This window comes from Gymnoscopelus microlampas, assembly GCF_963454915.1.
Source record: "Gymnoscopelus microlampas genome assembly, chromosome: 17".
NCBI classification, from domain to species: Eukaryota; Metazoa; Chordata; class Actinopteri; order Myctophiformes; family Myctophidae; genus Gymnoscopelus; species Gymnoscopelus microlampas.
This window is the reverse complement of record NC_139954.1, coordinates 42,570,434-42,593,618: the sequence shown is the minus strand read 5'-3', so window position 1 is coordinate 42,593,618 and position 23,185 is coordinate 42,570,434. Positions and strand designations below refer to the sequence as shown.

The 23,185-nt window shown below is 43.7% G+C and overlaps 1 protein-coding gene across 1 annotated transcript in view; it reads left to right on the top strand.

Annotated features, from left to right (window-relative positions):
* LOC311064883 (aryl hydrocarbon receptor-like) overlaps window positions 1-23,185 on the top strand; it is a 103,254-nt gene that overhangs the window by 64,434 nt on the left and 15,635 nt on the right. Inside the window, exons 3-4 of the mRNA XM_084084906.1 lie at window positions 11,681-11,784; window positions 16,400-16,489. Of these exons, the coding sequence (XP_083941032.1) occupies window positions 11,681-11,784; window positions 16,400-16,489 (194 nt within the window). The remainder of the gene's footprint in view (window positions 1-11,680; window positions 11,785-16,399; window positions 16,490-23,185) is intronic.

Sequence of the window (23,185 nt, the reverse complement as noted above, 5' to 3'; positions counted from 1 at the left end):
AATTTGGAGATATTTTTAGTATTTCCAATTTAGTAATTTCCATTACAAAATGTGAGTACTTTTTCCATCACTGTGAGGACCCAGAAAGTTGTCCTCAAAATGTATTATTTCCCAAAAACTCTATTATACTATTTTGGCCCCTCATAAGTATAGTTATACAAGCACACGCGCGCACGCACATGCACACACGCGCACACACACACACACACACGCACACACACACACACACACACACACACACACACACACACACACACACACACACACACACACACACACACACGCTTCATAAATACTCACTCACCCCCACTCCAAACTCCCACATGCAAATTTCGGTCGACTTCCAATCTGTACAATCCAACACATCCGTCCCCCCGACTCTCTTTTTTTTTCTCTTTTTTTCACTTCCCTCCATGTTTGCGTGAGTGAGCGGGCCCCTCGGCGGCCCTCTGTTTGTTTTCATTCTACTTTTCGTTCCCAGCGGTGGATTGTGCATTGTGTTCTTCTCTTTTTTTCCTTCTTCCTCCCTCTCCTCAGTCTCTTTCCGTTGTTAACATGCTTAAACCTTATTTTTTTTGGTTGTTTTTTTTTGTTGTATTTTTTTATTGCGGCGCTTGTTTTGCTCCGTACATGGCAATGCGACGTGTTAATGCGCGATGCGACGTGTTGTGAGCTTGTAGATCGGCTATTTTCAAATAGCCTATAGGTATAAAATAGGGCTGAAGTGGTAAATGTATGTTTAATAATGTCATAGTTTATATCTACAAAGTAACTAGTAACTAAAGTTTTCAAATAATTGTAGTGGACTAAAAGTACAACATCAGCCACTGAGATGTAGTGGAGTAGAAGTAAAAGCACTGAAAATGGGAAATACTTAAGTAAAGTAAAAAATTCCTCAAAAGTGTACTTAAGTACAGTACTTGAGTAAATGTACTTTACACCACTTTACACCACTGAAGTACAGGTATACTCCAGTAAATGTACTGTAGTTACTTGTCCACCGCTGGGGTGGTGTTGAGGGGGTGGTGGTGGTGGTGGGGGGGGGGGTCAGACTATAGCGTGCGGTCAGACTCAGAACTCTCCTCTGCTCCGGACCACCGACCGGACCTCCCAGCTGCCGCTCCGCCGTTGCCAAGGCGAGGGGTCACAGACACATTCCTGTAAGAAGGGGGGGGGGGAGGGGGCGGGGGGCGTCCCACGATATCAATACACACACACACACACTCGCGCACGCGCACGCGCACGTGTGTGTGTATGATGTCGGGGCAGAAACACCTCTTATCTCCATATTCTAACTTTTTGTGTTTTCCCGTAAATTAATGCCTTACTTCAGGGGTCTTCAACAGGGGGTCCGGGACCCCTAGGGGGTCCATAGAGCTACTATAGGGGGTCCGCCAAATCTTTGTGTGATAGGATTCAGTTTTTTTTTTACATTAACCACTTGAACCCTATAATTCCTTTTCTGAGGGAAACATTAGCCGAAAATAGCAGATCTACAAGCTCTCAACGCCTCGCGCTGCGAGGCGTTGAGAGCTTGTAGATCGGCTATTTTTGGCAAAGAGGCTATAGGTGTAGAGCGAAAAAAGAGCAGACTAAGTAAAAAAAAAAACATTCATCTGAAACACAATTTTATACAATATAGAGTAGGGGGGTCGCTGCTTCATCTCTCTCTCAGCTAGGGGGTCCTGAATCCTGAAAAGTAACAGTTTTGGACATATGAGGTTTCCACCAGGACAGAGACGACGTGCACTATTACACATGCACGCACCCCCCGCACACACTCACTCTCTCTCTCTCCCTCACACACACACACACTCACACACATGCGCACGAGCGAGTGCACACAGTGTGTGCAGAAATACACATGCACGCTCGCACTCGCACACTCTCACTCTCTCTCTCTCTACCTCACACACACACACAGTCGCACACACACACATTCAAAGAAATTCACGGCACGCTTACTGTAAATAGTACAGTACGTGCACAAGTGCATGCATGTGCACTCACAGGCACACAATGTCGCACTCACACACACACACACACAATGTCACATGCACGGACACACGCACACACACGCACACACACACACACACACGCACACACACACACACACACACACAGATGTATAGATATCCGCACACGCATGCATTCAGAGAAACACATGCATGAATACACACGCACGCTCTCATGTACACACAGTCACGCACACACACATTCAGAGAAAGGCACGTTTACTGTAAACAGCATGTGCACAGGCGCATGCACGATATGCACACTCTCAGTCACACAAGGTCGCTCTCTCTCACACACACGCACGCACGCACGCACGCACGCGCGCACACGCACACGCACACGCACACACACACACACACACACACACACACACACACACACACACACACACACACACACACACACACACACCCTTTGGGTGACAAATAGGGGTGAAAGGGTCAGGGGGAAAGGGATATTCAGACATCCTCCTCACCGCTATCATCTGCACAGACTGTCAGATAGCAGCCAACATGTCATATCATAGCCTTGCACAATATTTGTCTTATTTTCATGATATTTCCCCATTATTGCTCTGTTGGTTTATTTCCCATGCATATTTAACCACTGTGGAATTGGCACAAATGCGTTTTTTTTTTTATGATAACTAAATTATTTCAGGCGTGACTTATTATAATTTAGTGCTGTATAAATCAGTATTTCTCAAACAGTTTCATGTCAAGGACCCTCAAATGAATATGTATTTGGCTGCAGATCACCATCTGAACATATTTTGTGCCAGGGGACCAAGATTTGATTGATTGTTGTGTTTGTGGTGATCATTTAGTGTGGACACCGGGCAGGCATGTAAGATTATATATGACTTTATGCAGATAGTAACTCCTTCTCTTCTTCCACTTCAAATGGACGTGCCTGTTTCTGTCACTACGTATGCGATAAATCCGCCGGAATCTGAAGACTCACTTCTTCAGGCTCTAACCTTAGACCCGCAGCACTTGTCCTAGCCTTGACGACCGTGCAGTCTTAAGCAAAGGTTAAAATGTAACTTAGATACAGTGGTGGAAAAAGTACTCAAATGTTTTACTTAAGTAAAAGTATCAATACCGCAACGTAGAAGTACTCTGCTACAAGTAAAAATCCGGAATAAAAAATTTACTTGAGTAAAAGTACAAAAGTATTGGTATCAAAATGTACTTAAAGAACCAAAAGTAAAAGCACAATAATGTTTGAAAATAGCAGATCTACAAGCTCACAGCGCATCGCGATGCAAGGCGTTGTGAGCTTGTAGATCTGCTATTTTCAAATAGCCTATGTATAAAATAGGGCTAAAGTGGTTAATGTATGTTTTATAATGTAATCATTTATATCAAAGTAACTAGTAACTAAAGTTTTCAAATAATTGTAGTGGAGTAAATATTTGAGATGTAGTGGAGTAGAAGTAAAAGTATAGACGATTGGAAATACTCCAGTAAAGTACAAATACCTCAAAATTGTACTTAAGTGCAGTACTTGAGTAAATGTACTCAGTTACTTTCCACCACTGCTTAGATGGCATGTTATTTAGACAGATGCCAGGTCCATGTGTTGCCCTGGCATCCTATAGTTTGTATAGTTTCAATGTACAGATGATTTATTTTTTGATATGATATTGTTAAGACTGATGCTAGGTTCTTGGTTTATACCTATATGATCCTGATTCACTGAGTAAAGCCAGACGTGTCAGTGGTGTCAGTGTTAAAGCCTCAGCACACACTGAGGATGAGTCACTACACCTATAGAGCTGGCAGAGCCCCCACAACAAGACTGTTGACAGTACGCCACAATGCCCCTGTGTGTGTGTGTGCGTGTGTGTGTGTGTGTGTGTGTGTGTGTGTGTGTGTGTGTGTGTGTGTGTGTGTGTGTGTGTGTGTGTGTGTGTGTGCCTCTCTCTCCCTCTCTCTGGCACATTTTAATTTGACATTTTGATCGTCCTTTATCGTTACAAAAGGTATTGCTATTCCCAACGAGCCGGCAAGAATATTATTTATTGCTCAAAGCAGTATGGGAAATATACATTTTAAAAGCCAATTAAAATGGTGTGTAGCGTATATATACCCACATGGTTGATATTATTTTCTCTCTCTCTCTCTCTCTCTCTATCTCTCTCTCTCTCCCCGTTTATGCGAAGGTACCGCGTGCCCCGAAAATAGCCGACATACCAAGCTACACAACGCGGCGTGTTGTGTAGCTCAGTGGTTCTCAAACTTTTTCATGTCATGGACCCCCTAATTGACACTTATTACCCTGCGGACCCCCATTTGAAAAGATAAGCCAGGGACCCCAATAAGAGAAGGTTTTTACGGCTCTCTAGCAGTGATTCTCAACCATTTTAATTTCAAGGACCCCCAGTTTGACATGCATTAGGCTACGGACCCCCATTTAATGGCATTTATACCTCTGGGACCCCAATTAACATTGTAAAACCAATGTTAATTTAACTCTGAGAGTGTACAAATGGAACCAAATGGACCCGTTTGGGTCCATTTGGTTCCATTTGTACACTCTCAGAGTTACAGACCCATAAGGGTCCATTTGGTTCCTGTCCATCATTTAGCTGGGGACCCCCTGGAACCCCCTCAAGTACCCCTGGGGGTCCCCGGACCCCACTTTGAGAACCAATGGTGTACACTGTAGCTTGGTATAGGTCGGCTATGTTCGCGGGCGAGCGGCGCCCTAGCCACAGTGCCATGGAGCCAGGCAGTATAATACTGTATATACGAGCGTAGGCTTAAGACTCGGCTGTGCAGGTCGGAGCCTGTAGCTTCTCCTACTGATGATGTGCTGTCGTTCAGACATGAGGACGAACAAAAGCTCCATTCATCTGGTTTGGGGATTTACTCGCTTTGAACTCGTGGAGAGATTGGGTGGGCTCAGGTGGGCTGTGTGCTTGGGCGCGTGTTGCCTCACAAGCCTGTGTGTGTGTGTGTGTGTGTGTGTGTGTGTGTGTGTGTGTGTGTGTGTGTGTGTGTGTGTGTGTGTGTGTGTGTGTGTGTGTGTGTGTGTGTGTGTGTGTGTGTGCGTGCGCGCGTGGGTGTGGGTGTGTGTGTGTCAGTGGTGGAAAAAGTACTCAGATATTTTACTTAAGGAAAAGTATCAATACTGCAATATAGAAATACTCTGTTAAAAGTAAAAGTCCGGAATTCAAAATTTGCTTGAGTAAAAAAGTATTGGTATGAAAATGTACTTAAAGTACCAAAAGTAAAAGTAATAAATGTACTAAACTCTGCTATTTTCAAATAGCCGACTGTATGTATAACATAGGGCTAAAGAGGTGAATGTATGTTTTATAATATAATATAATTGATACTAGTAAAAGTACAATATTTGCCTCTGAGATGTAGTGGAGTAGAAGTACTGAAAATTGGAAATACTGCAGTAAAGTAAAAATACCTCAGAATTGTACTTAAGTACTGTACTTGAGTACATGTACATGTACTTAATTACGTGTGTGTGTGTGTGTGTGTGTGTGTGTGTGTGTGTGTGTGTGTGTGTGTGTGTGCGCGTGCGTGTGTCACGTGGCTGTTGCTAACAAGTGTTATTTATGTAATATTTACCATCTCCACAGAGCCATCTAGTGGGCATGGGCATGGGAGCAACGACTTGTGACGCAATCGCAATGTATCTTGCGGTCGTGTGACACATGATTTCCCATTTAAAGTTTATGTTTATTGAAGGTTTGGCACTTTATTATTTTAAGTCGGAGCTACATTATTTTCCAAGAGGCAACATGCAGCTTCTTCGGAAACGCTCCAAAACAAGGGCCCACAAGTGGAACGTGCGCCAGTGCGTGTGTGTATGTATGTGTGTGTGCGGGCGGGCGGGCATGCACACGTGCGTTAGTGTGTGTGTGTGTGTGTGTGTGTGTGTTTGTGTGTGTCTGTGTGTGTGTGTGTGGCGCAGCTAGGGGTTGGGAGTCCTGTGTTTTCTTGCAACCCAAAACAAAAGCAGAGCTCTCCCAAATTGGAGGGAGAAGCTAACCGCATCGTGCCGCGGTGGGCCCTTCGTGGAGAGAACAATGCTGAACAACGAGCAGCCCCCTCCCCTCCTCACCCCCCCGGGCCCTCTCGCTGTGCGGGGGGACCCAGAGCGCTTCGACTCCTGGCCCAGTGGTACCGGTGGTACCAGTGTTGCCATGTCCGCTTGTTATAAGCGACTTTGGCTGTAAAGTTGCTCTAAAATATTGGTAGTTGCGGGTTTGTTTCTAAAATGTAGTTGTTTATTTGGGCTTGTTTCCTAATGTTGTTTAAAGCTGCAGTTCCCAAACATTCTAATGTCAAGGTTTACGGATTAAGATGTATTTGTCCACATACCCCCCCCCCCCCCATCTAAAAGTATTGTTTGACACCTGTGCCAGATTTGTGTTTTTTTTCTCCAAGATGTATTTTGAAAATAGCAGATCTATAAGCTTGTAGATCACTAGTTGTATATTTTCAAATATACAACGCCCATGTGGCCTGTAGTCGCCTCTTTTGGGCTTGTTTTCATAGACCTAGTTGCTTGTTTCTCTCCCAACATCTGGCAACGCTGCCCGTGGCGTACGGTGGTACGCGCCGCCTGCCAACCCAGTTCACGTTGGCAAAAAAAAAAAAAAAGTGAGACAGAGCGCCGCTGGAGCCAAAACAAACAGTCGAGCGCTGAGTGCCAGTTGTCGTGCTTGGCACAGGCTCCGCCGCTCTCGTTCTCTCTAGAAACGCCAGATGCCAAGCATGGAATAACAAAACGTTACGCAGTTCGCTCCCTATCCTTGCTGACACTGGCCCGGCAGGGCTCGCCGTGCCACTAACAACATCTCTAGGAACTCAGCCTGCCGCACCTCTCTCTCTCTCTGTAGGAACGAAGGTTCTTTTATGCAGTGAGAACGTCGGGGGCCCGTTGCCAAAAGTATAGTTCTTTTGTAATCTCTTAACTGGAAGTGGTTGTCTAAACAGGCTTTGTTCCCTGATTGGCAGGGCTGTGAGAGAGAGACAGAGAGAGACAGACAGACAGACAGACAGACAGACAGACAGACAGAGGGAGACACAGAGAGACAGAGCGAGAGAGAGAGAGAGAGAGACAGAGAGACAGAGAGACAGAGGGAGAGGGAGAGACAGAGGGAGACAGAGAGAGAGAGAGAGAGAGAGAGAGAGAGAGAGAGAGAGAGAGAGAGAGAGAGACACACAGAGAGACAGAGAGACAGACAGACAGACAGACAGACAGACAGACAGACAGACAGACAGACAGACAGAGAGAGTGAAAGAGAGAGAGAGACAGACAGACAGACACAGAGACAGAGACAGAGACAGAGACAGAGACAGAGACAGAGACAGAGACACTGAGAGAGAGACACTGAGAGAGATACACAGAAAGAGAGACAGAGCTCATCAGGTGAGAGGACGAGTGGACTCCTGTCACTGTTTTCCTATCATTCCATGCGTGCTGTGAGCTTGTAGATCTGCTATTTTTGAACTATAGCAACATATAAGCCCCTCAAAAACGAGCTCTTAGCATGATGACGTGCTCTTAAACAGCCAGACGCTGGAACAGTCATTTAGAATGACTGCAGTGTTGCTGCTGAAGGCAACACAATAAGTGCCATAATTATCTGAAAGAAAAGATTAGACTTGTCTCGTTGCCTCTATAGATGCCAGAAGTACCACCATGGGCAGGTGCACGTGAAGTGAAGTCACATTGTCTGGTCTAGTGAGATATAACAACAAGGGACCTCAAAGAATTCCTGGCATGGACAGTAAATGCTGCCCAAAATTGACTCAAAAAGTGACAAATAATCTACTGTCACATGCTTTTCGGTTTGGAGAGTCAAAGTTTCATGCCTTTCAAGAGGTCACATGTATGGTGGTTTCTGTACCTCGTAGGTCTGCAATTATCCATTAAGATGACACCATTTCTGTCTACTCACTCTGCGTCTCAGTGGTGGCCTGTGGACAGTTCAGAAACCTGCCTACCAATGACATCATCAGTGTGGATTCCAAAGCTAATAGAAACAACAGCCTTTTCTCTTTCTGGAAAGTTAGCTTGTTATATAGAAACCATTGTTCTTGCATGAAAAAAAAATGAAAAAATCTGAACTGTCCACAGTAGACAGAAGTGGTGCATTAGTGAGGACCAATTACATGGAGACATGGTTGAAAATAAATTGGTGAAGTGGTGCCACAAAAGTATATTCTTCACCTAAACAACTAAAACAGTGATAAGCACTGGATAGTTGCTGGTGTTCTTAGCTCTGCATTCCAGTGGAACAAAACCAGTTATGAGGGTTTGTTTAAGGATGGTATAACTCTGTGTTACTGCATTTGCTGTCTGAGATTGATTAGCAGGAATGCTAACATTTGTGTTACTAGGCCGTGCCAGTAGCATGTCAGAGATGTGACGAACATCAGCCTAACATCAACCTCAAAAGCCAACAAAACGTTGCAGTCAAAATTCTTAAACATGAAACAAAAGACGGGATATTTTTTTTCTCCTTTCTTTTTTTTTTTAATATGTTGTTTAATCTGCTATTGTGTTACCATTGTGTAATTTCTTTGATGTAGCATAAACTCTTGTTCATAACTTTTTTTTGTTAGCTCTGCAGGCAAGCTGCAATAAAACATGGATCCTTTTTTGTCTCAGTCCAGCTAGCATGGCACGCCGTTATAAAACGCATTACAAAATGTACCTCGTTAATATTCCAAAGAACATCCTGGAAGCTGGCAGCTTCATAAATCGTCGCTGTCGGGTGGAAACCTCATATGTCTAAAACGTTACCGTTTTGTTTTTTTTCTCCCCCAATTTTGTCGTTGTGCCAATCGATTCCTCCCCTCACAAATATGTGTTTTGTCACTGCTGCTGCATCCTACTGACTCACCTGCCAGTGAGGAGCCCCTACCGGGAGGACGTAGAGCCCTACATTCTACAGCAGGGGTCTTCAACAGGGGGTCCGGGACCCCTAGGGGGTCCTCAGAGTTACTACAGGGGGTCTGCCAAATCTTTGTGTCATATTGATTATTTTTTTACTTTAACCACTTAAACCCTAGCATCCTTTTTTCTGAGGAGAACTTTAGCCAAAAATAGCAGATCTACAAGTGTGAGCTTGTAGATCGTCTATTTTTGGCAAAGAGGTGTGGGTGTAGAGGGGGAAAAAGAGCAGACCAAGTTAACAAAAAAGGTTTAATCTAAAACAAAATTTTATAAAATATAGAGGGGGTCCCTCCCTGCTTCATCTCTCATCTATACAATATGTAGTGGGGGTCCCTGCTTCATCTCTCTCTCAGCTAGGGGGTCCCTGGCCTGAAAAGGTTGTTCTACAGTTCTACAGTACTCCTCCAACCCAAAACTCCCTACCGACAGGTGCCGTCCCATGCCTGTAGGATTACGTGCAGTGATAAAATATCACCCATTTCTGTGCTCGATGCGTAGATAGACGCTCGACAAAGCCGGATGCACCACGGCGGTTTCGAACCCACAACCTCCGTGGTGGTGGGCAGGCGAGTGGCCCACCACCACAGGTAAAGTTACCACTGCTATCACTTTTGAAATAGCGAAAATAGCAGATCTGCAAGCTCACAACGCCTCGCGATAAGCTTTTTAGATGTTCTATTGTCACAGCTGTTGCGCGACACTCTTGTATGATGAAGTAGGGCAACAAAACATAAAAAAGAAATATGGAGATACAAGGTTTCAGCGCCACAGCCGCTCTCATCTGTTTCCACTGTGCTCCGAACGCGACCATGTTGGCATGTTTCTATCAAACAGAAACACAGTCAGGGACACACTTTTAATTTTAAAATCGCTTTTTTTCTTTCTTAGCACAGCTAACAGACTAAACAAGTGCAGCCAGCGCTGCCTGCATCCCCCTGCAGATGTGAGCCAACGATATCCAACATTATGTCACGCAGAAGCTAGCATAGAGAGTGAGTGAGTGAGTGAGTGAGTGAGTGAGTGAGTGAGTGAGTGAGTGAGTGAGTGAGTGAGTGAGTGAGTGAGAGAGAGAGTGAGAGAGGGAGTGAGGTGCCTACCAAAAAAAGCCGATCTATAAGCTCAAGAGAGTTAGAGAGAGTGAGTGTGAGTGAGAGAGAGAGGTGCTTCCTGAAAATAGCCCGAATCTATAGGCTCTCTGCGACTTGTTGTGAGCCTATAGATCGACTATATTAGGTACAGTATGTGACACCGTCCCACGACAAACTATACATCGGCCTAGAGAGAGAGAGAAAGAGAAAGGGAGAGATAGAGAGAGAGAGAGGGAGAGAGAGAGAGAGAGTGCTTTTGTGTTGTGATCATGATGGGTGGAATTTCCTCGCAGCGCCCATGATTTTCATTTAGCTGATGGCAAGGGCTTCAAAACGGCTGGGGGAGAGCGAGGGAGAGCGAGCGAGAGAGCGAGAGAGCTAGCGGTCTCTCATGACGTCATGTGAGTTGTTTTGAACTGGCGAGTCGTGCTAACCCCACCCTGTATGGCCCTGCTCGCCCGCCCGCCCGCCCGCTCGCTCAAAGGGGAAGGAATGAAGACATAAAGGCGGGTTGGGGGGGGGGGGGGGGGGGCTGACGGAGGAGAGGGGGATGGATGATAGAAGGATGCAGAGAGGGATGCAGGGGGATTAGACTCTTCTTGCGGAATCACATACGAAGTCTTTTAGGTCTTATGGCTTCTGACGGGACGAGCGAGGGGCGTGCGTGTGCATGTGCGTGTGCATGTGCGCGTGTGTATTTTACTTGTGAGAGCCATTATGGCCCCACACATATAGAATTGAGAAACAGACATTGTGAGATGGTCCTCACAAGACAAATTGTTGTTTAATGGAAACCTCGGCCAAATATACATATCAATTTGAGGGTCGTTGACACGAAAACCTTTGTGACAGACAGGGACCTCCCATATGGGGAAACATTCACCAAAAGCAGCAGCTCTACAAACGTAACATCGTGTGAGCTTGTAGATCGTTCGTTTTTTGGTGAAGAGGATGGTTTACACATTAAAGAGGTTTTAGGGGGTTACGATTTATACTTACCAGTGGTGGAAGAAGTACTCACATGTTTTACTTGAGTAAAAGTATCAATGCCCTATTGTAGAAATACCCTGTTACAAGTACAAGTTCGATGTTCAAAATTTGCTGGTGTAAAAGTACAAAAGTATTGGCATCAAAATGTACTTTAAGTATAGTAATACAAACGTGTGTGTGTGTGTGTGTGTGTGTGTGCGTGTGCGTGTGTGTGCGTGCGTGTGCGTGTGCGTGTGCGTGCGTGTGCGTGTGTGTGTGTGCTTGTGTGTGCATGCGTGCTGAAAGCATCAAGGCTGTTGTTACCCCCCCTTTCACCCACCCCAGAACCGAGTCCAACAACTTGGCAGAGAGGTGGGTTTTCAGAACGTAGAATAGCGTCCAAAAGAAAGGGGGGGTGGGGGGGGGGGGGGGGAGAAAAGAAAGGAAAAGCCCTTCCCAAACTGGCTGTATTGCTTTACGGCTTTGCGTGCTAATGTGTCCTTGTTTTTTCCTTTTTTTCTTCTTCCTCTCTCTCCTACCTCCTTTTACCTCTGCTGCCCTCTCCTTTTCCCCCACTCTCTCTCTCTCCCTCTCTTTCTCCTCTCCTTTTTGCCCTTCTCTCTCTCTCTCTCTCCCTCCCTCACACTCTCTCTCTCTCTCGTTGCCTGCAGCAACCATGAAGAAAAGCAGTGTCATGTTTCCCGCTGGGAACAACGGCCTCAACACAAATGGGATGGACGCCACACGCTTGTCTGAAGGGGATCTGTTGCTCCAGGTACTACTTCCATTTAAACTCAACCAGCGCTGTAATGTCATTGTACAGCTGAGCAACGCTCTGTAGAAAGGAAAGTCACGGCTAAGTTAAGATGAGATTACTGTATGTAATGTATACATGTGTGTGTGTGTGTGTGTGTGTGTGTGTGTGTGTGTGTGTGTGTGTGTGTGTGTGTGTGTGTGTGTGTGTGTGTGTGTGTGTGTGTGTGTGTGTGTGTGTGTGTGTGTGTGTGTGTGTGTGTGTGTGTGTGTGTGTGTGTGTGTGTGCGTGTGTGTGCGCGCGTGTGAATTTGGACATATGAGGTTTCCACCCGACAGAGACGATATATATTTATATATAGCCCCAGAATAGGGAATAAGGATGCAAGGGTTCGCCTAATTCACTGGTCCTCAAAGTGGGGTCCGGACGGGGACCCCCAGGCCTGGGTTTCTTTGGGGGGATGCCAGTGGGTCCTCAGCAAAATGAATTAACATATCAAAATCAGTTTAACCACTTTAACATCGGATGTAGAGTTAAATAATAGTAATAAAAAGCAGAACGAGTAGCTTCGCAAGCACATCGGAGCTCACACAGGTTCCCATGGGAATTAATTGAACCTAAAACGCACTCACGGACATTATCACAGGCGTAAAGTCTTGTACATGCGCATTTTGCGTAACGCCCGGGAATTGAACCCTGGTCTCTAGCGTGGACCACTAATCACTAGCCTAAAGGGGGACATCTTGTCGACTTAAAACCCCATATGGGTAACCGGAGTCCCTCAGGGCTCAATACCTAGTGTCTTTTCTGTTTTCGCTGAAAATAGCAGATCGACAAGCTCACAACGCGACGCAACGACCGGCTATTTTCAGCGAAAGCTTCCCCCACAATACCGATGCTGGGGTTTTAAGTGGTTGACCGCTAGCCTAAAGGGGAATTCCCCCGATTCCCCTTTAGGCCAGTGATTAAGACGTTGGCTTTCCACGCGGGGGAATCCAAATGTTCGAATCCTGGGCATTTTCAAATGCTCGAAGCACAAACACCAACCGCACGCACTGCTCTGTCTGGTTCAGTGGCTGTACTGGACAAACTGTCTTGCAAAAGTCAAAACACTAAACGTTTTTTTTACAAATCCAAACACCACACACTCCAGCCAAGCTGTGTTCTGTCCTTGAGCAAGAAGATAATGAGCACTCATTGGGAATTGTCCTGGATACGAACATCAGCTAAATAGCAAAAAGATGTTTAAAAAGAGACTCTCTCTCACACACACACACACACACACACACACACACACACACACACACACACACACACACACACACACACACACACACACACACACACACACACACACACACACACACGGTTTCCAGTAGAAATTGATAGACACAGGAGTATAATGTCAACACACAGAAGTGCATGTTATTTCTGTCATCCGAGGTACAATTTTAGGCATTTAGCGGATGCTCTTTTATTATCCCGGAGACGTCTAACAGAAGTGCAAGGCCGGAGTTAAGACAGGCAGGATGGACTGGACTGGACTCAACAACAGCAGCATGAGTGGGTCGAGTAATTTGAACGCTAAGAAAAACAAATATGTGCTACAAAGTAGCCATAGACCATGCAGACATTAAAACTATCTAAATGACATAGTTGCTGTAACGTCTGTGAACACGCAAACCACATGCATCTGTCTAAACATACATACAGTAGCATAATACAGTTACGAGTCAACACACGTCGGCCTCTGTCAGGTGGAAACCTCATATGTCCAAAACGTTTTTTTGAGGTTTGCATCTGACATTGACGACGACAACAACGACAACTCTTTAAACAGGCAGGGGTCTTCAACAGGGGGTCCAGGAATCCTAGGGGGGGTCCTCAGAGTTACCACAGGGGTCCGCTTAATCCATCTGAGAATATTTTCTCTTTTTTTTTTTTTTCTTTTTACACTAACCACTTGAACCCCATCATCCCTATTCTGGGGGGAACATTCACCGAAAATAGCCGATCTACAAGTTGTGCGATGCATTGTTAGCTTGTAGATCTGCTATTTTCAGTGACGAAATTTGGTGTAGAGGCAAAAAAAAAGTACAGAGCCAAAGAGTATTGAGGGTTTATACAGTAAGTGGTTAAATGTCTGGAAAATACTATATAATATTCAACATGAATCCAAAATTCAGTGACAGTGCTGTCAAACAAGTTTATGAAGCTACTGTATCTATGAAATGAATGAAAACGTTTAATCTGCAACACAATTCTATATGTAGTGAGGGGGTCCCTGCTTCATTTCTCTCTCAGCTAGGGGGTCCTTAGCCTGAAAAACGTTTGAAGACGCCTGATCTAAACAGGCAGGGGTCAATCGCTAACCGTATTCCCAGTCTTATCTCATGGCACGCCGATAAAAGCCTGGAAAAGATCTACGCTGAAAGTGTCCATATAGGAGGCGGGACTTGTGCTGCTTGTATGTACTTCCCCTGGAAGCTGTCTGTTTTTTTTCCTCATTCTTCTTTTATTCAGACCAATCACAGCGGGTTTCATGACCTGGGAACGTAAACAGATCTGAACAGGATTACGGTTAACTTCCTGTAGGGCTTTTAGGGCGGTACTTCCTGTCCTTTAGGGCAGTACTTCCTGTCCTTCCGCTTGCAGTAAGTCGCATTGAGCAGCCAGTTCTTATAATGTCCAGCCTGGCAGACAGACGCACACGAAGGTGACTTTCTTTCCCTACTGCGGCTGTTTGATGTGCGACTTTGAATTTTTTTTTTAAGTTTTTTTGTTTCCTTTTCTTTCTTTACAAATGTTTCTCACCATTTTTTTTCGTCATGCCAATTAATTCCTCCCCACACACATTTCTGTGTTGTGGGAACAGTTGCCGCCTCAGCCCGTAGGAATTCATGCAGAGAGACTATCGCCGCTCGGCTTCCCTTAATTCCCCCGAACACGGGTCAATTGTGTTCATATAGATGCTTGACAAAGCCGGATGCATCACGGTAGATTTGAACCCACAACCTCTGCGGTGGTGGGCAGATATACTTTACCACTGCGCCACCTGAGCGCCCTAAGTTATACTTTTGAATCCTTAAACCTACACTATGCACTTCCCAGATTTGAACCCGGTTTCCTGCGCGAGTGCTGACATTTTTTTTTTACCAGTGAGCTAATAGAGCCTGCCTGCTTGTCAGATCATGTGTCTAGGTGACATGACCTTGTGACGAGATCTAAATGTCTCAACAGAATACTTTTTGAATGCTAAAGTATTTCCTTTAAAGCACATACTCCAGTACCTTAACTCTAGTACAAATTTGACTGAGCAAAACAAAAAAATTACGATCTGGTCATTTATTAATACCATCCTTGGGCAAATATGTGAGCTTTAACCGCACGTGAACTAGCGTGCCTATTCTGGGGGCAAACACACTTTGTTGTGTTGCGATGTGTTGTGAGCATGTAGAGCAGCTATTTTAAACTTTGAGATAGATTTGGTGCAGAGGGGAAACTAGAAAAGATCTCCACCAGGCCTGCATGGTTGCTATATCCAGGGCTGTGTCACACGAGGAAATAAGAGTTTGCACGACAGATTGTGCTAATGTGTCGCGATTGTGACGCCCCCCTGGGCAGAAGTGAAAGTTAAAGCCGTTTTGGAAGGTGTGCGCTATAGAGACCCCTCGACAAACATGCAATTCACATTCGGGTATGATTCAATGTGCTTTACTCATAACAACAAGAAAAGGAAACACAATTATACAATGACATTAGGATGCATAAAGCAAAAAATAACAGATAAAGTTACAGTGCAGAAGAGAAAATATAAATCAAAATAAAAGTAACTCAATCAAAGCGGCAAACATAAAGGGCTTTAGTTGTGTTTTAAAATAAATAAGAGTGGCAGCAGACCTGCACCTTTCTGGGAGTTTGTTCCAGATATGTGGGGCATAAAAAGTAAATGCTGCTTCCCATTGTTTATTTTTGGTTTTAAGGAGAAAAAGCAGACCTAGCTTCCCAGATGACGTGAGAGATCTTGGATGGTTCATGATATCGTACAAGATCATAAATGTATTTTTGGCCTAAACCATTCAAAGCTTTATCTAGACCAACAGTAGTACTGTGCTAGTATTATAAGAAAACCACTGGTGACGTGTGTGTGCACACACTCCTGACAATAGGGGTGAAAATTACATGAAAATAATTGCGATAATCAAAATATGCTTAAAACATTGAAATGCCACTTTTGTTAACCACTTGAACCCCCAGCATCCCTATTCTGGGAGGAATGTTTGCCAACAAAAATAGCCGATCTACAAGCTCACAACACGTTGTAGAGCGTGTAGATCTATTTTTGGCAAATCGATTTGTGTAGAGTGAAATAAGTTTCATCAAGTATAGAGGGTTTAAGTGGTACTGAATTTGCAGCTCAACAAAAGCTAATGCAAGCTAGTGTATGACGGAGGACAATTTCACGATAAATAAAATTCTCTGCGATACAATTATTGTGATTATTGTGATTTATCACGATAAAGGATAATAACGATTATTGTCTCATCCCTATACTTCTGACTCAGTACTGTGCATGTGTTTAGTTGTCCTCTATCTGTCCACCTGACTCAGTGAATGTGTTGTCCTCTCTGTGCAGGCGCTCAATGGCTTCGTGATGGTGGTGACGGCCGATGGCCTGGTCTTCTACGTCTCCTCCACCATCCAGGACTACCTGGGCTTCCATCAGGTACGTACTGTATACAGTAGCACCTGGCTCCCCACCTCGCCTGGGGATCCTAGCTTTTGTTGTTGTCCTCATTTGTGTTGTTTTTTGTTTTTCTTCTGAAAGCTAGCTTCCCTATTCTGGAGGGAAACATTCGCCCGAAATAGTACATCTACAGTACAAGCCTCTGTGGCGTCTTGTGGGGCTCGTGTGGATCGGCTAATTATCGGTGAAGAGGTTGGTTGTAGAGCGGACCAAGTACAGTGCTGATTATGGGGGGAACATTAGCCAACAATAGCCGATCTTTGAGCTTGTAGATCGGAGATTATATACGTTTTTCACGGACTTGAACTAAGATTATAGGGTTTAAGTGGTTAAAGAATTTGTATTGTTAGAGAATTGTCTTTTACAGATTTTAACTCCCACACAATAAAAATGATAACAGAAGACATTAAAGGTCTCAATTAAACACCAGCAGCGTGAAGCACATAATTTGCGGGTACGTCCCCTCTCCATCAACACACGAGTGCATCAGCCTATATGCTGTGTTTAATCTGCGTGTCTCCAACGATCCTCCGCGTCCCCCCAGCACAATAAAAAGTGAGTCACTTCTCTTGACATGTAGATTGACGAGTGCATTCGAATTCAGGAAATGGATTAGCATGGAGCAGAGTGGCAGTAAATTTAGGCATTAAGAGGCTGGGATGAAACAGGCTTTTGTTGAAGTCTACGTTCTGGATGGCTTGGTTCCTTTGAGAAATAGCCCCTCTCGGTGGAAAACAGAAATGCCAAGGGCAACATTTGTAGTTAATCAGCGCAAACAGAACAGAGAGGGCCCCAGCCCCTTCGCTCGCTCGTAGAAGAGAAACGAACGAACGGCCCTGGTGCATAACTTGGGAAGAGTCCAATTATTATTTTTTTCGTTTTCGTTTTAGCATCAAAGAAGCAAATCTCTGCCTCAACCACCTGTTACCTAACCGAAATAGCTAGGTGTTGAAGGAAATGTCTTGTAGCAAATTTGCAGTTGCGTTTCGCCCTCTCCTTGGGTAATTATATATATATATATATATATATATATATATATATATATATGTTTTTTCCTTCTTCTTTTTTTTTTTTGGCTGGTAGACAAAAGGGGGAGATTCCATTGCTGTTTATTTGCAGGGATGGTCCGCCATGAATATGTAATCTACTGCACCGTAGCACATGTGGTTCCCATTATCTATGCTTTCTTTCATTATCTCTATTGCATCTGTACTGCTCCGCGGCAGAGCCCACAAAAGAGTCTGAAAACAGCGCTTTCATCTTCTGTCACTGTGATGCTGTAATGTAATGTATACTATGCAAGCTAGTTGACCAACAACACAACAGGAACTTGTCTTGGAGAGAAAAAAAAGAAAAGAAAAAAAAAGCATAACTAAACAAATGAGCAAATGAGAAGAAAATGAAAGGGCTTTTTCCACAAAAATGTTTTGTGAAAAATTGTTTCACAATTGCTTCGCCGATGTTTGATGTCCCATTTGTTTGCTGTCCCATTATGAAAGGGATATGTAAATATGTTACATTGCATGATTAATTGACTAATTAACCCATTAAGACCTGAGGCTATTCTTAAAAATGTTTTCTAAATCCTAACAGTTTTTTGGAAAAAAACGAAAAAAATGTTTTTCAAGATTTTTCAAAAATAGCCAAAGAAATCTAAAGTGACACAAATGCGTTCCAGGTTAATTAATGGGTTAATGTATTTTGACTTGATGTTTCAAAAGGACGGTGAAAAGGCAAAAATAGCCGATCTACTAGCTCACAAGATCGCTATACTTTTGCGACACTTTAACGATGACCTAAGGCATTTAGCGTTTCTTTTCATTCGCTTGTAGATGGGCTACTTTCGGCAAAGAGATTTGCGTAGAAGGAGAAAAAAGGAGTGGACCTAGCATAGAGCTCTGGGGGACCCCGGTCAACTAAGTATATATAGGATATAAGTATAATTAACAGTTTCATGCTGTGGTATGAAGCAACACAAAAATGGCCGACAAGAGCGATTTGTGCGAGTCCTGTCCCCGTCTTAAGCTTAAGATAAGATAAGATGAGATAAGATAAGATGAGACCTATTCAGTTGCCAAAGACAGCACAGCAGTAAGATACAGATTACAGGGCAAGAAGAAAAAAGTAGCTGTAGATACAGCATGATAGAACGTCATCACATTCAATGCAACGCCATCGATAATTGGCCAAAAAAAGTATAATAATAAAAGAACCTCAGCAGTACTTACAATACATAGTGCAAGACAAAGGAAAAAAAACAACACGAGAATGCACAGTAAGCATGCCTAACAGTGTCCATACTGTACTGAAATGTTGCTTTTGTCGAGCCCAAATTTATGCTCCGTCATCGCGCGTACGTTGTGCCACGGGACCGGGTAAAGCGTCATGAGAATAGCAGACCTGCAAGCTCACAGCGCGTCGCGGACGCGACGCGCTGTGAGCTTGCAGGTGTGCTATTCTCGACAAAGCGCGAATCGGGGCGGCTTTACTCTGTGGACACACTGCTGCTCATGTTGTCAAGGTCCTTCCAGCTATTGCTGGGTGCTGACAGCTCTCCGCGAGGCCCCTCTCTCTCTGTCGTCACTGGAGCCAGTGTCTGCAGCAGCTCCATGATCCTATAGCCGTCCCGCGCAAACCAGCCTGCCAGCCTAGCCAGCCAGCCAGCCAGCCAGCCAGCGAGAGCGAGAGAGGCTTTCCCCCTCTGGGGCTGCATACCCACTCCAAACAGGCATCACATGCACAGCACCACCCCATGCCACATTTTCTTTCTTTCTTTGGGGGGGGGAGGGAGGGCAGATGCCGATCCCAATTTCGCAGAGTCCTACTACTAGACCACCGATTATTACGCATGTTTTTGACCGGATATTTGACGAACAAAGCAAACAAGAAAACATAGAAATAAACGTATAAACAGAACTTTGTTTTTATCAAGCTTGTTAGTCTGTCAGCAGAATCTGTCAGCAACACTGCCTTAAACATGTATAGTGTTGTTAGCATAGGAATAAACACGCAAGAGGAAGTGGACTAAGGAAGGGGAGGAGCGAAACCGAGTTTCGACACAGAAAAAGGAGGTGGTGTCCCCAGTGGCAAAAACAAAGAAACATTGTTTTCCCTTATTATTTTTTTATCGAATGGGTTCCCAGATTGCAAGCTTATAGATCTGCTATTTCATTATTTTTTAAAACAACTTTTAAGATGGGGGTCAACAGGTCGGCTGCATGATCGCAGGTACAGCTGTCTTTAAAATAAAATAAAAAACGACATGTGTGGCTCTAGTCTAGTCCCATGATGCCACATTGGGAGAACAACAACGCACAAGTCGGCTTGCATCTAAACCAAATCTTCCGATGGACAAATTATCTAAACAGGGCCTCTTCAGCAGTACTAAGAGCTTTAATTTTGCAACTCAAAAGCCTATGATTTGGGCAACGCAAAAAAGAATATATATATATATATATATATATATAATGACTATTGTGAAGTTCCAATAAAACATGAATATACAATGAAAAGCAGTCTCTGGTAATGCAGTTTGACAGCAAGAGCGTTTGATGTGAAAAGTGTGTGTGTGGCAGAGCTGTGTTTATTCAGCGCTCCCAACAGCCAAGGCGCTGAGGTGCACACCACAAACCACACACTACCTCTTGTTTTCTAAATGAGCTGTGTGGTAGGGCTCGCTTCTCTGTACCAGAGTAGCTACATTTACTCATGTACTTAAAGCAGCACTGTAACTTGTTTTGAATGGATACAATGACATTTTGTCAAATATGTAAGGTTGTTAAATACAATATAACTTAATTTTGTCTCCCTGCTCTTTGATTGAGACATTTAGATCGTGTCAAAGGTCATGTCTCACCTAGAGACCAAAATTGGTGTCTGACACCAATTTTGACCTGATTCATACCCTGAGCAAGCAGGCAGGCTCTATTAGCTCAATGGTAAAAAAAAGAATAATGCAGCAACTTGTGCAGAAAACCAGGTTCAAATCCGGGGTAGAAGAGGAAATTAGTGCAGCTTTAAGTCCTTTGTCTGTTGTCTATTTGAAAATGGCCAATCTACAAGCTCACAACGTTTTGCGATGTGACGCGTTGTTGTGAGCATGTAGATCGGCTATTTTCGAAAGATTGACATTCTTTTGTTTTACTTGTGAAATGGGACATTCTGCTTAATTACTGCTTTTACTTTTGGTACTTTATCCAATCCAATCCAATCCACTTTATTTATAGAGCACATTTAAAACAACAGTGTTGAACCAAAGTGCTGTACACTCAGTAACATTTACTGTAAGCGGCGCACAACTTTAAGTACAGCATGTTTTGATGCCAATACTTTTGTACCTTTTATTCAAGAGAGTTTTGAATACAGGTCTTTTTACTTGGCAACTGAGTATTGTAGTATTTCTACTTTTACTTAAAAGTCAAAGAATCTGTGTACTTCTTCCACCACCACTGCACCAAAACAGACATTGGCCAGGCCGGGGACAGGACCTCCACTAGATGCAAGCCTTTGCGCCCCAAGGGTTCGTTGGGCTTAATAACAGACATGCTTTTTCCAGGACTTTCATATAAACAGAACTTATTTTTTTAAATATACCGTATGCGGTATTATTCTGAGGTCCACACACAATAATTTCCTCTTTTTTTCCCCCATCCCCATACCAAATGTTAGTGGTTTATATTAGTTTTCCATTCGATGCCACAGTTCCCCTCGCGAGCGACCTCACGATGAAGGTTAAACACATGACCGAGATGTGACCGGGCGCCAACGGTCAAGTGGTTTGGTGAGCGTGTCGTCTAAAAACTCATATGTCCAAAAACTGTTACTTTTCAGGATTCAAATTCAAAAACAGCTACAGTAACAGATCTACAAGCTCGAAACGCGTCGCTTCGCGACGCGTTTCGAGCTTGTAGATCTGCTACTTTTGATGCTTTTGTGTGACGCTGTAGTATGATCAAGTAGGGTGTTAATTAACGAAAAAACACAAAAAGTTAACATACGGAGATAAGAGGTTTCTGCCTGACAGCGACGATATACCAGTGGCTAAAGCACCCAGCCTGCACCCATGTGGCTAAATGTGTGTGTGGCTATAGTGGCCAAAGCACCCAGCCTGCACCCATGACTAAAGCACCCCTCATAATGCGTCAGCAGCAAAAGACAACTTGTGCAAACGTTTCTGTACTTCCCCTTTTTAGAGACAAACCCATCTTGCAACTTGCCTGCATGTTTTTTGACCCATATCTTGGCAAAAACAACTTTTGAAGAGATCCAGTAGAACTAAAAGACAAGTCAATTTAAGTTTGGTTGCGCTCGGGTGTTGCGCTCTGAAAATTGCGGATCTACAAGCTCACAAAACTTTCCAAGCAAATTGAAAAAAGATTTGATTAATACTTTACTTTTGAGAACATTAGACTCATATGTAACACAATAGATGACAATAAACACAAATTACATTTTATTTAACCACTTATTAAGCCCTATTAACGAAAAAAAAAATAGCAGCTATGGAAGTTGTGAGCTTGTAGATTGGCTATTTGTGAACAGTTTCTGGAAAAAAAAGTGTTTGATCATTTTCACCTATAATGACGTCCAAAATAGTAACGGCAAATGGAAAGTGGATAAAAAAACTTTTTTTTTTTCCCCCGGTCAATAAAAGTTGAATAATGGCCCAATACACTGGTGTGGCTCCCTGGGAATGCGTCACACTCAGTCCTATACAACAGTATCTCTGTACTTCCCCTTTCACTGTCCCCTGTCTGCTTTCTGGAGACTGCTTTCAAACTGACAACAATAGCAACAGTGAATGTTCCAACCCATACTGTATGAGCTCCCATTCCGTTTCATGGATGTCTCTCTGGATATAAAAACAGCCTTGTTGTTGGTCCGCTGCTAGCTTGAATGGTCACTATACTAGTGGTGCCAGGTCTGCTTATTATAAGCCACTTTGGGCTTTTTTTCCCCCTGGAAAGTTGCTTGTAAATATTGGTAGTGGGGTTTTTTTTGTGTCCAAAGTGTAGTTGATTATTTGGACTTGCTTCTTAATGTTTTTTTAAACCAGTGGTTTTAAACCATTTTCATGTCAAGGACCCGTAAATTGCTATGTATTTGTGCCAGGGACCCCCATGCCAGATTTTTGTATTTAAAATGTTTCAAAAAAATATTCAAAAATATTAAATTTCACAAATGTTGATCGGCCAAATGTTGGCCTTAAAATGCAATATCAGTATCGAACCGATATCAAAATAATATATTGGTTTTAGCCGATGTTTATGTTTGAATGTGAAGCAAAAAAAAAGGCCTTTTTTGACAATGAAGGCTGCAGTTTCAATCAGTGTGTTCTGGGGAAGCTTTCAAAAGGGTCATCAAGTTGTAAACATGTTTAAATAAAAAATACTACATTCAAGCTTTTGTTTATGTTGGGATAAGGGGCCAAAATTGCAATGTGGTGCATGATCCCTGGTTTTGGAATAAAGAGGCATTGGCTTTTACAAACTCAGTGTTTACATGCCTTTTTCAGAAAGGACAACATTTGAACCCGTTTTATACAGATCAGGGACGTCACAGGCTCTCAGAAGGTGGGGGGGATGGACTTTCGGTGGACTATTTTACACTTTGGCTATTCAAAAATAGCAGATATACAAGCTCATAGCGCGGCACCGAGTGCCGCGCTATGAGCTT